This window comes from Catharus ustulatus, chromosome 7, assembly GCF_009819885.2.
Source record: "Catharus ustulatus isolate bCatUst1 chromosome 7, bCatUst1.pri.v2, whole genome shotgun sequence".
Taxonomy (NCBI): domain Eukaryota; kingdom Metazoa; phylum Chordata; class Aves; order Passeriformes; family Turdidae; genus Catharus; species Catharus ustulatus.
In genome coordinates, this window is record NC_046227.1 from 1,979,818 (window position 1) to 1,996,651 (window position 16,834).

At 44.0% G+C, this 16,834-nt stretch overlaps 1 protein-coding gene across 1 annotated transcript in view; it reads right to left on the reverse strand.

Annotated features, from left to right (window-relative positions):
* IQCA1 (IQ motif containing with AAA domain 1) overlaps positions 1–16,834 on the reverse strand; it is a 97,630-nt gene that overhangs the window by 61,605 nt on the left and 19,191 nt on the right. The window contains exon 6 of the mRNA XM_033064885.1: positions 7,382–7,554. Coding sequence (XP_032920776.1) covers positions 7,382–7,554 — 173 coding nt within the window. The remainder of the gene's footprint in view (positions 1–7,381; positions 7,555–16,834) is intronic.

The following is a 16,834-nucleotide window of genomic DNA, read 5'->3' on the forward strand; positions in this document are numbered from 1 at the left end:
TGTGCTTATGTGCAGCACTGGTGCACTTGGTGGTTAAATCAAGAGTTCAGGAGCACGACTTGCTATGTTGAAAACCCCTTGGGGAGCTCAATTTGCACCTGTGATATTTTAAGAATCTTCTTTTCATTCCTTAGAAATTTGGATAGTTGAATGAGCAAAATCCAGGATTTAAAAGAGCCCTTTGCATGTGTTTTCAATCTCTGCACAGAGGTGGCAATCATAAATTGAAGTGTCAGACTGGAAAGTGAACGTATCTCGGAGTTTGTGGTGATTTAGAAAGCAGAATTGGTGATCTTATCAATGCCTCTCAGGAGGTGTGACACCAGGGTTCAAGTGGCCTTGCTGCTTCAGATACCTGCCACCAAGATTTATCTGTGTGTGGGAAACAGATGAATCCTGCTGGTCCCCCCCAAAGCCATGGAGCTGCCTCCTTTAATGTCAGCACACTCGTAAATTCTGAGCTTGCACTCAAGGAGGCAACTTTTGCCACTGCACAGAAGCTTCCAGAGGTGTCCCCTGCCTCCTGTAAATCCATGGACACCCAGTAAAGTAGATTAACTGCAGGTGGACTTCATAACAGCTGTCCCTCCTTTGGAATTAGAGGGGTTCACACTTCTAAAAAGATGACAGGCTGGTGTTCCTGTAAGTAAGAAAGGCCTGAAGGTGTTTTTTGTTGTTGTTTTGCTTTAAATGGCTTTCAGGTTAGGTAGTTCATTCTAATTTATGGGATAATACTTGCAAAGCTGTTGGCTGCACTCTCCCCCATCATAAACAAACAATTCTCTTGTTTCTGATAACTTATTTTGCCTCTATTAAAGGAACCCGGTGGGTTATTTGCTTTGGTTCGCTCCTCCCGTGAGCCAGTGGTGCATTTGCATTCCATTCCCTCGCTCCCTCCAGCCCTAAAGATGCCTGCCAAAATTAGTCAACAGATAACTGCTCAGTGGAAGCTTTTAAGAACGTGTTAGGAAAGGCTTGAACATTACCCATTAATGTTTACAGCTCCTAATTATGTTAATTAATCAGTCTTGGAGGTTGTCTCAGCCGGGAGCCCGAAGGCAGGATTTCAGTTCCCACAGATGTACTCTAAGTCACTGCCATGGCTGCTTGCAGCGAGGAGCTCAGCACGCTCTGCCTCACAGGATATTTATGCTGGGTCCCAGACAGGCTTTGCTGGGTTGTTCCTGCTGGATTTTGAAACTCCCAGCATCTGGGAGCAGGCTGAGCTATGTTCAGGGAGAAGGATGTTAAATGGAAGCTGTCCCTGCAGAAATGCCTTTTGGCAGGGAAGAGAGGCACTCAGAGAGCACTCTGCACCAGCACTGATTGTTGGGATACAGAGCTTACTGCCTTGGCAACACCTGGGATTGCTGGCTCTGTCAGAAAACAGAGGTGAAACTACTGATAGAAAACCCCCCCAGACATTGCCTCTCCTAATAATGTTTCTTGACTTCTGCAGGAAGACCAAGTATTTGGGCAGAGGGCACCCCAGGCTGTGCCATCCTTTTTCAGAGCTTGTCTTCACTCTGCTGAGGAAAACCAGAAGATTTGGGTAAGAGACACAATCCTGCAGAGGGATTCAGAAGGAGAATCTCCTTATTTTGTGCTATTCCCAGAAGAGTTTGGTTTGTGTAAACTGCACAAAGGGCAGGTGAAGATTTATTCAGCTCCAGGTGAGGACAGGAGAAAATATGGTACAGGTACAAATCTCTTTCTAATTTAGTTCAGCTCATCCTCATCTGGTGGAATTAGCAGACAACCACTTATTTATCCCCATATCCTGATTTTTACCATGAACTCACAGCTGCTCCTAGCTGGTAACTTCTGGCCCTGAGTGGAATGTCACCTGTAAGTGGTTTGTGAGTGTGTGACAATCCTTTAATGATGACAGGGAAAACAAGTAATGACAATTTTCATCAGGTGAAAAGAGAATGGTTCTTCACCCATCCACAGATGGCTCTTGTGGGCAGCAACTCCTCTGTGCTGAATATCAAGTGCCAAATACCAAAGAGGCATTTTTGGATAGGTTCCTACAGCAGGAATGCCCCTGCAGGAGGGGCAGACAAGGAGGGAATGGATTTTCCAGACTAACAGGGCACTGTACAGAAGGAGGCCTGCAATCAAGGGGCTGGTGATGTCTTTGGTTGTGTTTCACGGATCTTCAGGCTGGCACTTCTCTTGGACAACAGTCTGCTGGAGTGGCTCAGGGCACCAAACCTGGTTTTTAAGCAATTTTCCCATCAGCTGTTCCATGAGTGGCTGCCATATTGTGTGGAGGCTGCAGTCCATGCTGCTGAGTTGCTTGGAAAGCACAGCTGGCAGGTTGAGGTGAGCCAGATGGGACTGGAAAGCAACGCGAGGCTGGACGGATTCGGAGCCGCGATTCCTCGGAAGCAGAGTGGAGGGGGTGCTGCTGTTGGCACTGCTGAGGTGCCATCCCTCTCTGTCCTGTTGGCCAGGCTTCACTGCTGATGGATTGCCTGGCAGCTTCACCACTGACTCCATAAAACACAGTGGATTTGTGAAGAAGCAAAGTGGAGTGTGAAACGCGATACGGGCAGTGCCTGACACGAATGAACACTTTCCCTGTTCTGTGGGGTTTCAGTGCAAAAATCTCTCTCTCCATTCATCTCCCTCCTGCCTCCCCTTCCCCATCCCCTGCTGCCCAGGGAGCCCCAGGAACAGGAGTATTGGCAGTAAACTCAGCTCCACAAAACAGACTGGGGAAAAAAAGGGAAACATAACACCATCACTTCCTATTTCTTTCTCTTTCCCTCTGCATCAAAGCCCAGGCTGGCTGTCAGGAATGTTCAAAATGAATAAATAAAGCGCAGGAACCCCCCCTCTCCTGCTTCAGGAGGAGTCTCATTCACTCACCATGAAGCTTGGCCAATTCCTTTTCTGACAGTACTCGAGTCAGCAGGCAGAGCAAGAAGATCATTCAAAGCTAATCAGTAAAGTGTAAACCTATTATGAAAGCACATTTACCCCTCGCCGCCTCCTCCCTCCCGAAAACCAATCCCCAAATCTGTGGGAATAACACACAGCCTCCATAAAAGTTGCTATTACTTAGATCCCCTGTTATTAGGTCAGCGATGCCACTGATGAAATGCTCCCCAGAGCTCTGAGCAGTGGCAGATAAATCCTGCAAGAAATTCATGGAGTAATTTGTTACAGCTCGAGGGCATGAGGCACATCACAGCAGAGCCCGTGCATGAGGCTCTCCCCTGTGATTCTGGAGGCCATCTCTGGTAATAAAAACCTCATCTTGATTCCTCGTCCTTTGTATTGATTTCTGTCAGAAAAGACTTGTCTTAGACAAAGATACTGCTGTGTTTCTCTGGATAATAAAGGGATCCTTCTTCCCTTTTCTGCCCATCCCTTTCTGAAATTCGTTTTTCTAACAAGACTCGTTATTTGGGAACTGGTTTATTCACAGTGGGTAAAGAGTTGAGAAGATGATGACTGGCTTTGCATACTCAGTGCAAAACCTTAAATGTGAAATTACAGAAAAATGGGTTTGCTTTGGAAGAGTAAAGGAAATTGAAGCTAAAACCCCAGCTCTGCTGTATTTTAATATGAAACTCTGTTATTAAATGAGTGGATGGAATGTGAGGGACTCAAGTGATTACCATCCAGTCTCAGATCAATATAATCATAGCAACTGCTAATTTTGGATTATTTGTACTCCTGCTCTATGAACTCTCTTGGAAAAAAAAAAAAAAAGAAGGGCAGGTCTGTAGGTAAACTGCATGATGCTTCTTCACAAAGCTTTCAAAACCAAATATTTTTCTTTTGTAGTATGGCTGGACAAGGCCACATGGAAATCTGGAAGGCTTTATGTGAATAATTTGCAAGCCAAAAAAGAGCAGCTCCACCGAAGTCAGCCCAGGTAAACTGAAGGATGGATGTAAGGCTGAAAAATGCAATGCTACATCCAAATTATTTTATCCACTCTGCAGTAGGATTGATATAAGCAACTGGAACAATTTCATTTAGTCTATTCCTTTGGGTTTTGCTTTCCTTGACTTTTTATAACCTCTCTTCCTAAGAAGCTGGTTTGGGTCTTAAAATGACAGCAGCTGTTCCCTTGTGCAATGAAAGCGATAAATATTTACAGCAGTTCTTACAAGTTGAGAAATTTAATACGTGCTCATTGCTTTTGTAATCTAACAGTAACTGTGCTGAAAGACAATACCTGCTAATTGTATTTTCTATCACAGTCCTTTTAGAGTGAAGGATAAAATATGGAAGTTTGGGTTTACTTTCTACTCCACACAGCAAAATTTATTCAAAAGAATCTTTGTTCCCCCTTATCTGTTTATTTAATAGACTATGGAAAATGGCAAACTCTGTCAAAAAGCCTAGTTGAAGAATAATTTATAAGCTACATTTAACTGTTGATCTTGCAGACTGGCTTAGGGGAGAGCCAAAATATATCCTAGCAGGTAATAATTAATGCAAACCTTGACACTTCAGGCCTGGCTCTCTGTTGAGCAGGACACAGCTCCCAGTTCTCTGGCAGGAAAGCCTGGCTCTGCAGGACACACACACACTCCCCTTGTGGAGAAATATGCTGATCTTTTTGTTGTTTTTAAAGCTATTTTAGATGCCAGTGAATGTGTCTGCGGGGAAGTGATTGTGGTCACTTAGACAGAGGCCTGCTGTGAAGACCAGGACTGCAGGCAGCTCTCTCTGATTCCTCTCAGCTCTGTAAATCACTGCCTCACTCAGCCAGATTGAAATGAACTCCAGCATTGGGCCATGTCCAGCCTGTGCTGGAGCTGATGGCAGCTCTCCCACTGCCTTCACTGGGGGCACAATTTCATCTGCTAAATCACCAAAAGAGCTTTTATCAATGAGAGCTGTCTGGTCTTGGCTGAACTGTGCACTGCTGATTTTTGGGAATCATGACAAACAGTGCATTTGAAAGAAGAGAGTTACAGGAAGTATGGTGGGACTGGGAGCAACCTGGCCCAGTGGAAAATGTTCCTGCCCATGGAATGAGATGAGCTTTAAGGTCCCTTCCAGCCCAAACCATTCTGGGCTTCTCTGATCAAACACTGATTGCAACAAGTGTGTCACTGTCCTCTGCCACCAGCAGTGACCTTGTTCTCAGGCAGACCACAGAACTGCACATCTTAAGCCAAAAAGCAGTTTTAAGCCTAACCAGACCATTTTGATAGAAAATGGTTAATTGTTAAAATCTGATTCTGCTTCAGATGGGTGGGTTATTGTACAAGGTTGGTAGGGAGCTGTTTTCTCACCCTGTCTCATGCAGCAGAGCAAGCCTGACTTGAGGCTTATCTCTAAGCACCCTGTGGGTGTATCTTAGTTCCATCTAATATAATCTCTTGCTCAGGATTATCCATAAAGCTTCCCAAAATCAGTTAATGTGGTGCTTATATTCCAACATCTGCTATAATCTCTGTTAATTTCCAAATCTAGATGAGATTCAAAACAACTGAACCTGACTAGACAGAAAAAGGGTAGCTAAGGAACCCTTACAGTTTGTTTAATCAGGTATTCATTTTCAGGGCTACTGATGGTGTGCCTCTAGCCTTGAGTCTCACCTAAAGTTGAGATAGACGCATAGCAAGGAAGGCACATTCTGCTTGTAAGGGCTACAAAAAGAAAGCTCAGCACTTTACATTCCACCTTAGACAGGTACATGAGACTGAGGGCTCCCTGCATTAGGCAGCAGGAGTTTTGATGAACTGCCCTCTCAGCCATCCCTCACCACCTCCCTCCACTGAACCGTGGCTTCAGCTTCCTCCAATGATCCTTTGGATGGGTTAGGCTGCTGGTTGGCTCTGCTGTTAAGTGTCTCTGTGGACCAGATTTAACTTCTAATAGTGTCTCATAATGTCTTTAAAGAGTTTTATGGCTCAGCCTGGTTCTCTGGGAGATTGCCTGCTCCCTGCTAATCTGCTACAGAAACATTGCCATTGGTTCCTGCAGTGTTTCAGGGAGTTCTGCCCCAGCTCAACAGCCAAGTTAATTGGACACGATTGACCTATGGTAGAGAATGACTATTAGGTGAGGAATATTAAGCAAAGGGAATAAGATCTTCCTGTACCTCAGAACATGCTGGGAGCTGTGGGGAATGGCAGGAAATGGCAGCTCAAGGAGTGTGCAGAGCAGGCCCTGGGAGGGAGTTGATTTAGGGAATGGGAAAGTGCTTTGCAATAACTGAGGTCTGTAAAACCAGCAGCTCTTTCTAAAGGAGAGTAAAAATACACTGGAGTCTTGAGAGTCTGTAAGAGGCAAAAGTGCAAGAAAGAAGAGAAACAGGTTGTGGTAGACCTATGTATGGTGAGTGCTATTTTTGATCATTCTTTCTTTTTTAACAAATACTTCACTGCAGCACAGCTGCCCAAACCTGACTGAAGGAGTTAAACAAACAGGGCAGGATTTCATCAGAATGCATTTGTGTTTCCAACTGGAAACTGCACGCTGAAGGCAAGTCCAGTACCCTGGGCAAACACTGAATGATTAATGGACATGACACTAGTCCACAAGACAAATACAAACCCTGTAACATCACTGAGCAGCTCAAGACACAAAAACAGTTTGCAGAGCAGCTTTATGCAGAGCAAATGAAACCTCGCTGCCAAATCCTGGAAGTTTTAGTTTCTGCTTCCCAATTTACTTTTACATACTAATCCTCTGGATGGGGTAAAATTATAAAACCAACCTATATTCCTTAGGACAAGAGTTTCCAGTGTCAGAATTGCCAGGCTCAAAACGTCTTTGGCTGAAGTAAACTTCCTGAGAGAAGTACAGGTGTCAGCATTGGGTTTAAAACTGTGTAAGTATGTGCTTAACTCTACTGAGACGTGAAGTTTCACTGAGATCAGCAGAGTAAAGTTACATTTGGAGGAGTGGCTCGAAGGTCAGGCCTCAAGAACAAAAGTGCTTCAGATTCATGGGGTAATACCAGCAGCAGGATGGCAGTGCCAGTGACGTGATGGGATTTGCTATGGCAAATAATGGTACTTCCATCTCATGGAAGAGTGAGTTCTCTCTCTTAAACCTCATGTATTCAGACAGGGAGAAAAGCCACTGTTCCTGAAGTTTAGAGTGGGCTGCTTATAATTCCAAAGACTAAGCCCAAGGTAATGTGCAAAGTGAAGGTGCCCCACTGGAATGTTTTATCCACTGAAGGAGAACCTCTGACCCCTGCCAGGAGCAATGTCTGGTCTGGTCTCCCCAGCCAGGAATCCTCCAGCTCAGGATTTGGGCTTTGCAGCTGGTGCAGAACTAACTCCTCATCTGGGACTGGCACCAGTGCCTTAAAGATGGGTTTTGCAGTTTGTAGGAACTCAAAAGCAGGCTCTTTGGGGCAAATGAACTGATGAAAGGCTGTGTTTCTGCTCACCGGCACTCGATGAAGCACTGGGTGATCTGGTCCTGGAGGGTTTCCTTGATGTGGGACCCCTCTGCTTCTCGCAGCTCATACCTGAAGGAAAACTCCTCTCTTTCCTGGACTTCACCTTGCAGGACATTTGCTTTCTGCAAAACGCTCCTTGCCTCCACATCAGGAGGCAGGCTCTGAAAATGAGAGAAGAAAATAAAAGGTATGAATGAAAAGAAACTTAATATTTACTGGAATGCCAGGTTGACAGTGAATCTGAGCTTAAGCCTTAATTTACTTGCAGGAAGCCAGCAAAAAAAACCCCCTGAGCTCATAAAAAGTGCCTGGATGCACACAATGGTCTATTGTTGGTATTTCAGCATTAATTAACAACATTGCAATGTACAAAAACAACCTTTGCGGCGTGGGATCCCGGCATCTCAATGAGACAGGTGAGAAAGCTGCTGTTCTGCAAATGCCAGCTTTATCCATGTCAGAAGGGTGCCAGAGAATTTTTTAATTGAATTTTCAAATGTCTGGACTTCCTATTGGTGCTTTTTAATTTGCCAGTATTGTTTTTAATTTGTGCACTGAAATTTTTATATGCACTGCGTGGTCAGTGGTTTCCTGGTATTTTGTTGCAGCTGGTCAGACTCCTTTAGGAAATCAACTTCCCTTGAGGAACAGCAAAATAGGAATAAACAACCCCCCAAACACTATAACAAAAATTGCAGCTCCCCAAGATTCCCATGATTTGATAACCTTGGAGAGAAGGGCTTCTCAGCCAGTTTCAAGTCTTAGAATAATTTCTGCTCTGTGATTGATTTTACACATGTAGTGTGAGGGAGAAAAATGAAAGTCTTTCTGGTATTCAAATACAGAAGCATGAAAAAACCCATCTGTGTGGGTGGGCTGAAACTTTGTATTTTTCAGCTTGCAATCATTGATAAAGTTAAGATATTCCCAGTGTTTTATGAGTTATTGCTACCTTGTAAGTGTAGAGAAAAATCTATTTAAAAGATTAATTTGTGAGCTAGCTTTGTCGTTTTAGGTTTTGGGTTTTCTTAATTCTAAACAATTTGTTTTTTCCATCTACTTGGGAATTATTAATCATATTGTCTGATGGTGTATGGCAAATTTAAGAAGGGAAAAGAGCAGAAAATATGACAATCTGGTTTTGTAGTATGATTTTGTTACTTTTCAAAGTTAGCGACTGACATAGGTGGCAGCATATGTGAACAAAAGCTTGGTTTGCATGAAAAAAAACCCCAATATAATTTTGCTCTGGCCTTTCAACTTCAGAGTATATAGAAATTATCCTTAACTAGCACATCTCAGACTAATTCAGTACTATATTCTTCTTGCTCTGGTGATGTGTTTTCTGGTGTGCTCCAAGTCCCAATTCCAGAGGCCTCCCGCGAAGACAAAAAACTCTGTCAAAGCTTTGGCCAGCTCGTATTTAAGATCTGTTATTCCCCGTTTTTCCATGCTTCCACCAGGTTCCAAAAATCACTAGTAAGTGCCAAGCAAATTTGAGCACCCAGAGGGATCCCACAGTGTCCAAAGCAAGCACAGAGGCCCCATTCAGGAAAGCAATTTACTGCCTGCCCTGCATCTGGGATGTGTGACTCGCACTGTGCTCCAGGAATCGGTCAAGGCCACCAGGGAGAAAATATTCAGGAGGAAATAAGAGCAGCAGTGTGGTTTTGAAAGGTGGCTGCACATGTTCCCTTCCTGAATATGTGACCCCAAGCCCTGCCTTTTACCCTGAGATGTTACCTTTGCTCAATTCAAGTTTTCAGGGAAGTCAAGTGTTTCCAATCTTCCCCCTCACCGGCACCTATTTATAAGTACAACACAGCTACTATTAACAGTGTTTATTTGTATTTCACCATTGTCTGCCTGCTGATGTTAAATGAAGCCCAGGACAGCCAGATGTGATGCTGCTCTCTCAAGGCTTGTTTGGGAAGCAGAGGAACCCCCACAAGGCCTTTTTTCCCAGACTGATGTTCAACACCAACTCCTCTATTTGTTTCCCTACAGCAATCCTCAGGGGATTCCTGAGAAATTCCCATCAGATGGGCATGAGGATGCCTGCAGCTTTAGGATGGAGAGAGACAGGCTCCTCTGCAACTTAGCCTGAACACTTAAAGGTGAAATGCCACCAGGTGAGCAGTTTATTGGGGCTGGGAAGGGTCAGCTCCTGCACCATCTCAACTGCTGGGTGCATGATCCCTCCCCTTCTGCTCAGGCTCTGGCACTCACCTGAGCCTGCAGTGAACCAGTTCAGCTCCCTGAAAAGTGGAATATAATCCCTTTTGTCTTTTCCTCTCCTCCCACCTCCTCAGGTTACTTACTTCCCACTGTAACAAGGTGGATCAGCCAGCCAAGGAGCAGCTGAGGGCCAGTGCCACAGCAAGGGAAGTGGTGGACAGTAGGAACCAGACCAACATGGAGAGCACCAGCACAGGCAGCAGAGCTGCTCCTTACTATCCCAGAGCCTTTGCAGCTCCTCTGAGCTGCTCCCCACTGCATCTTGAGGGAGCCTTGGATGACCAGCTTCTCCCACTGTGAATTTATTCAGCCTCCCTTTCATCAGTCCCAAAGCCAGATGAGGTAAGAGCTGTTTGAACTGGCAAGCAGGAGGTGCCAATGTAAGCTCAGCAGTAGGAAATTCTTATCTCAAAAAGCCAATTGCTACAGCCCATATCTACACTTGAGTCCAGAGTCATGAAGCTGCTGTGGACACAGTCCAGGTAGCTCTGAACCAGCTGGCTTAGATGCTGATAACAACAAGGCCATGGAATGTGTTCTGGTTGGCAAAACCCAGCCGAGCCCTGAGTAAATATTTGTGCAGCTCCCTGTCTGAGCACCATTCAGTTATCAATACATCTGCTCATGGCAGTTTGAGCTGTACTCAGCACCAAGTACAAGGTGACATAAACCTGCAGAACAGCTTGTGAGAAGCTCTGTTGTATTTACCCTTTGTATTTATTTTTTAAAATAATTTTCTTTTCCAGAGTCTGTTTTACTACAAGAAAACAGAAGAAATGAGAACTACTTCTAGAACAAGACTCCAGCCATTCACTTTCAACATTTCCCTAAAGAAAGGCATCAAAGAGAACAGGACAAGTTGATAATCTGTATTCTTTTTTCCCCACAGTCCTCCAGATTTCTGGTTTGGCAATAACATGCTCCAGCTGTAATGGGGAAGGGGAGCACCAAATGAAGAGCCCAGCTGAGCTGGCTGTGATAAATGGGGCCTGAAGGACTCAGGGCTGGCTAATGTGGAACAGACACAGTGTGCCCTGCTCATGAGGGAAGAGCAGGAGGGCAGCACATGTCAGGAAGGTAAGGCTGGCTCCTGCTCTGGGAGAAGAGGAAAGCACTGACTGGCAGCAAGGACATCATACCATGGGCATTTGGTTCTTAAATAAAACAGCACAGGTGATTGTACAGCTGGCTTGACTTTCTGTTCTGTCACTTTGAAATCAATGCAGTCATGTAAACAAAAATTGACTTGTGAAAAACAAGGATGAAGAGACATCAAAGAGCTTATGTGTACCTGGGCTAACAAGTGAAATGGGGACTATCTTAAAAACAGCTTCCTTGGACTGTAAGAACTGATCTAAGCATGTGGATGCTCAAGGAAGTGAATTAATTGATAAAGTAGGGCAGGAATCCGAAGATAAACTAGACAAAACCAAGGAGCTGCTGAAGAGATGTAACAAGATGTCCAGATGATGGAGCTGTCAGTTCTCTACCATCTGTCAAGAATTTTCATAGAAAATGCTTTTCTTCTGTCAAGTAAATGATGATATAAAATGTTTTAGACTATTAAAACACTTGGAAAAAAGAAAATAAGCTATGAATAGCATAGGTGATACCTTCCAGCTTTGCAGCTGAAGAAAGCTGCTCTGTTAAACTTGTTTTGTTTTGTCAACAGTGTTCTTGACCTAATCACAGAAGTATGTGTCACCCTAAACCTCACCAGCTTCAGAGTTTAACACATTCCTAACCCTGTCTCAGGAATAAGGAGCCAACTGCACAACCTGGGTCTTCAGAAGGAGACAGAATCTCTCCAACAGCCCTGCTGGAGGTTGTGTTCTCTGGTCAACAAGCAGAACTCAGAAGAAAATAGGTGTGAAAAAGCTTTGGCCATCTGAAGATGCAAGAGGGAATAGGAAGTGAAATGGCTGGAGGGTGCCAAGAGAGAGGATGAATTCTAACAGCCCTAGCAGGAATGCATCCCTGCTGGCCAGCCTGTGACCTGTGCCTTACAATGTCATGGAAGAGCTTTCCATGTTTCCACATGGCTATTCTGGTGCTCTGAAGTTATCCTGAATGTGCTTCCATAGCACTCTAATGTGCATGGAAGGAAGGCAAAAGCCAATTTATTTCTAACATCCCTTCTCTCAGTGCCTCTAATGTTCCTGCTTCTGAATCAAAGGGAGGCATTCTCCAGGAAGATGCTAATAAATAGCTTTTCCTTGGGGGAAGAAGCATTTTCCCATCTTTAAGAAATTTCTCTGGCCATGTGAAATTCAAATTTGTTAACTTGCCCTACAAACAGCAACTCATTTAGAAACAAATTACAAATATTAGATGGAGACAGTGAACTTGATAATGCAATGCTGCCACATCAGTTGTAGAATAATGCATCTTAATGAAGGCTTCCCATGTGAATAAACCATTATATTTACAAGCTTTTCACAGTTAATGACCCAGAACTGGATAACGAAACTCACATTTTTAGTGTGGTCCTCTGTCAGCAAAAGTATACATATTAATAATTGATGTTGCTGTAAAAATAGGGCATAATATGAAGATTCCTGAGTTTGTGGGAAAATAGGACTACATGGTCCATTAACTTAAAAGGCTTATCTAATGTTTGATGGGCTTTGTCTTTAAAATCCTTGTTTAAATTAATAAGGCAAAATGGACATTTGTCTAAAAGAGAATTTTATTCCAACTCATCAGTCACGAGTGTGCTGATAAGATTCTTCTGCTCTGTTCTTTACTTGTTCCCCAAAAGAATTTAGGTTTTAGGGAAGGGGATGATGCACCAGTAGAAGGGAGAAGGGATTTCCTACACCTCCCAGGTGAGTCAGTGGGATAAGGACCTTGTGGGTGATAAGGGGACTGCAGAACCTCCCATTTGGAGACAAGGTGAGGGAGTTGGGGATGTTCAGCATGGAGAAGAGAAGGCTGTGTGGAAACCTCAGAGCCACTTCCAGTATCTGAAGGGGTCCTGCAAGAAAGATGGAGAGGGCCTGGAGTGCCAGGACAAGGGGGAGTGGATTCAAATTGACAGAGGGCAGGGATGGATGGGATATTGGGAAGGAATTGTTCCCTGGGAGGGTGGGCAGGCCCTGGCACAGGGTGCCCAGAGCAGCTGTGGCTGCCCCTGGATCCTTGAAAGTGTCCAGGTTGGACTGGACTTGGTGCAGCCTGGGATAGTGGGAAGTGTCCCTGCCCATGGCAGGGGTGGGACTGGATGATCTTTAGAGCCCATTTCAACTACAGCATTCTGTGATTCAACAAAACTGTGTCAGTTTTCTCTTCCCAGCTTGGGACTGGGATTGCTGGGATCCCTTTCCTGGCTGGAAAGCCCTGCCTTAGTGCTGAGTCAGCTCCCCAGCATTGCCTTGGTTGTTCATCATGAAGCACTTGGAGGTGTGCAGGCTGGCTGAGCAGGCTGGGGGCTGCTCTTCCTCACCAAGGAGGAAGAGGAGGAGGCCCTGCTGTGGAACTCACTGCTCCTCAATGTTCCATTAGGAGGGACAGAGGCTTGGTGGCAGTGAAATAAATACATTTCATTTCACTCCACGTTGGAAGGCTAACATCCCTTTTATGCCTGAGAGGTAGATTCACTGCAGCTTTTATTACTGGGTGCTTAATTTAGGACAGCTTCTTGTCATAGGCCTGGAACAGCAGAACTGAAGCACATGCTCTGTGGTTTTATGGGGCTTCAGGAAATGTTCTGCCACAGCCAGGATTGCCCATAATTGTAAGATTTCAAAAAGTGAACCAGTTGTGTAGCATTTTTTTCAGTACATTTACAGTTTGCTTCTCTGGGGGAGAAGCTTTATTTCCAAGTAATTGTAAAGCAAGTAGTTGTAATAGTCACGTATTTTAACCAGTAGTGAAAGTGAAATTATTCTTTTAAACATTTGGATTACAAAGGCATGTAGACTGAAGTAATTTACTATCGGAGCAGCTGGGGTCTTGTTCTTTACTTACAGCTATTATTTTTCAGGTGGAAGGTGTCCCTGCTCATGGCAAGGGGTGGAATGAGATCACCTTTAAGGTCTCTTCCAACCCAAATCATTCTGTGATTCTGTGATACCATTCTGCTGAATTTTGAACTGTGATCCAAACTGCATTCAAAAGTTTGCTACAGGATTGAACTATGTCCTTGCTTTATTTCCTCAATATAATTTGTCTGGCTGAGGCAAGATTTTAAAGAGGTCTCTTATCTTGTGAATCATAAAATCATGGAATGGTTTGGGTTGGAAGCACCTTAAAGCCCATCCAGTTCCAACCCCCCAAATGAAAATTGTATTAATAGAGGTTCCACTGTACACAAATGGTGATAGCCACATCAATTATATGGCTGAATTCCTAAATTAGGCACAAAAAAAAAGGAACAAGTAAGCAAAATATATTGCATTCATTAAAGCTTCCCTACTCTCTGACTCACTCCAATGGCTTTGCCAATTAAAGTAATTGTCATATGCATTCAAACAAAGCATTTGTAGTAGGAGGCCTTGCTAAAAAAATACTGAAAATGGTTGGTTTAGAGATTCATTTAATATATATTTAGAAATATATACATGTAACACCTTTTTGGGATATAATTTGAACCAGACAAAAGGCTTACATGCAGGGCCTGATGAGTTTATATAATTTTGGTTATGTTTATTTCTGATTGATACGTGGGCACACTGTTAAACCTGGACTAAACATGGCCAGCATGTTTTGGGCTCTGAAAGGCAGTGATTTCATTGTTAGTATGAGTGCAGCCAATGAAAGCCAGACTATTTAGCATGCTTCTTTCTTCCCAGAGTCTTTCTGTTTCAAAAATAAGCAGGCTTAAAATTTCTATTGAAAACAGGACAGATTAGTTATCACTGCTGAGATGTGAAATAACAGAGGACTTTGTGCTGACATCCAGGCAAGCAAAAGTAATTTTAATCTTAAGCTTGGCAAAACCAGGTCTGAACTGCACCACTGCTGTAGCTGCCCACTTTGAAGAGCTGATTAAATATTTTTAATTTCACTTGATGGAATTTGTAGTTTGTTAAATCCTGTATAATATTTATTTAGCCATATTCTATAATGTTTACACAGAAAGCTATTCTGGGAAATGCTGATTTATTTATTTTTTTTCTGACTGGATGAAATGAATTATATTTATCAGGAATTCCGAGAAGGAGGAATGTTTGGCAGACTGTTTTCTCAGATATAAATAAAGCGTTAACCAAGACAACATGCCTAAATTAGGGTATGTTTAAAAGAAGTAAGAAGGAAAGAACAGCTTTTTATTTAACACCACACAGATCCTTTTATGTGAAAAGTATTATGGAATCATGGAATGGTTTGGGTTGAAAGGGATCTTAAAGCTCATCTTGTTTCATCTCCTGCCTGGGCAGGGACACCTTCCACTATCCCAGGTTGTGCCAAGCCCCATCCAGGCTGGCCTTGGATACAGAGGAAGGAAAGATATTGGACATACCAGTAAGAGAATCACAGAACAGCAGGTATTGCATCACTAACTCTTTGGGAAGGGCTGGAATTTCAGGATGGAGCTGTGTAAGTGTAAACTGACAGCTGTGAGACGCTAAACTGGGGTTTGGCTTGTCCTGCAATATCTTGGAAGTCTGACATCCTGGGAGATGTTTTTTCTAAGGACCTTTAGGAGAAGCTCAATCTGGTGTGGTGATGTGTGATGAGGAAAGCCTGATGCTCCAGTGGGAAGCCACAATGGCTCCACATGGCTCATGCATCCTGCTGAACTGTATCCATTGGAGAGAAAGGACACAAAGAACCATGGGGCTTTGACATAAAGAACTAGGAGAATTCCTTAAGCTATGGAATGTTGACTTTTCTGAAGGAATGAGTTTTTAGATGGGCTGTTGGGATTGCAGTTCTTCTGATGGAAATGGAAGGAGGGGCTGTTCTGAGACAGCCTAGGGAGAAGAGGCTTGGGGGAAAATGTATTAGAGCACTGCAGGTGGAGAGAGGGACTTGTCTTTCTGTATTCTTTCTTCCTGGACTCTTCTAATTCCTGCTCAGCAGGTTTAGGGAAGGTAATTTGATTTATTCTGAGTGGTGCAGAAACAACAAAATGCTCAGGAGGTTCAATAACAACTTTTACTTGCCAGCATTGGAACGTCCTCACAAAAGGCACGTGGCAAACTTTCAACTTCTCCAGACACAACAGAGGACGTACCAAAGCATTGACTGGAATTTTTTTGTCTGGCTTCCAGAATATTTTGAGAAGAAGAAGGTAGAACTGGACACAGCACTTGGAGCAGCCTAACCAATGCCCAGCACAGGGGAGGCATCACCTCCCTGCTCCTGCTGGCCACACTGGCCCTGTGACAGGCCAGGTGCCCTTGGCCACCTGGGCCCATGCTGGCTTCGTGTTCTTCCCACCTAAATGCTGTAAGCCAACTGTTCCTCCAGTCCCCTACATCCTCCTACCCTCTCATAAATCAGTCTGATGGCAAACTGTTTATCCTAATGTTTTAGGTTAACCCCAGCCTTTCCTCTTTCCAGTAGCCTGTGCTCTGAGATTATAAGTATAACTTCCTGCAGGAGAGTGCTGAGGGTGGATCCAGGACAAGGCTTGGGCTGCTCTGCACTATGCTGAGACACAGCACTTGCCAAAAGCCAGGTCACACAGCCAGCTGCACTGAGCTCTGCAGCAAAATTAAACAACCATAACCCCTGAACGGGGCTTTTAGTGACAGGGAATCTATAAATGCCAGAAGAACAGAGCAGTTTAAAAAGCTGGGGTGTTAAATGGAGCTGGGATGGTAAAACAGAGCAAGGAAATGCAGGTTTGCTCAGACATCATGTGTGTGTTTTCAGCCAACTCCATGTGTTTTCTTGCCACATCTGTGTGGTTTAAACACAACCCCGTGCCTGGAGCAGTGGTTCTGGTGGTCATGCTGGAGCTGGCAGTAAACAGCCCTGTGGCAGAAATTGTGAGGAAGATCAGGAAGCAGCTCAGGATACAGTTATCAAGATATATGTGCTCTTAGGAGGCTTGCTTCTCTTCACAAATGAAACTGGGACTGCAAAGTGTGATTTATCAGGGCTTTGGAGAATGTGGGCTGAGGGAATCATGCTGTTTCTGCAATTAGGCTTTAATAAATAATAATAATAATGAGGCTTTAGTTTTGAGCCAAGAAAAATCTCTCTACCATAGGCTTGCTCTCCATCATCAAGCAAAAGATGAAATAGAAT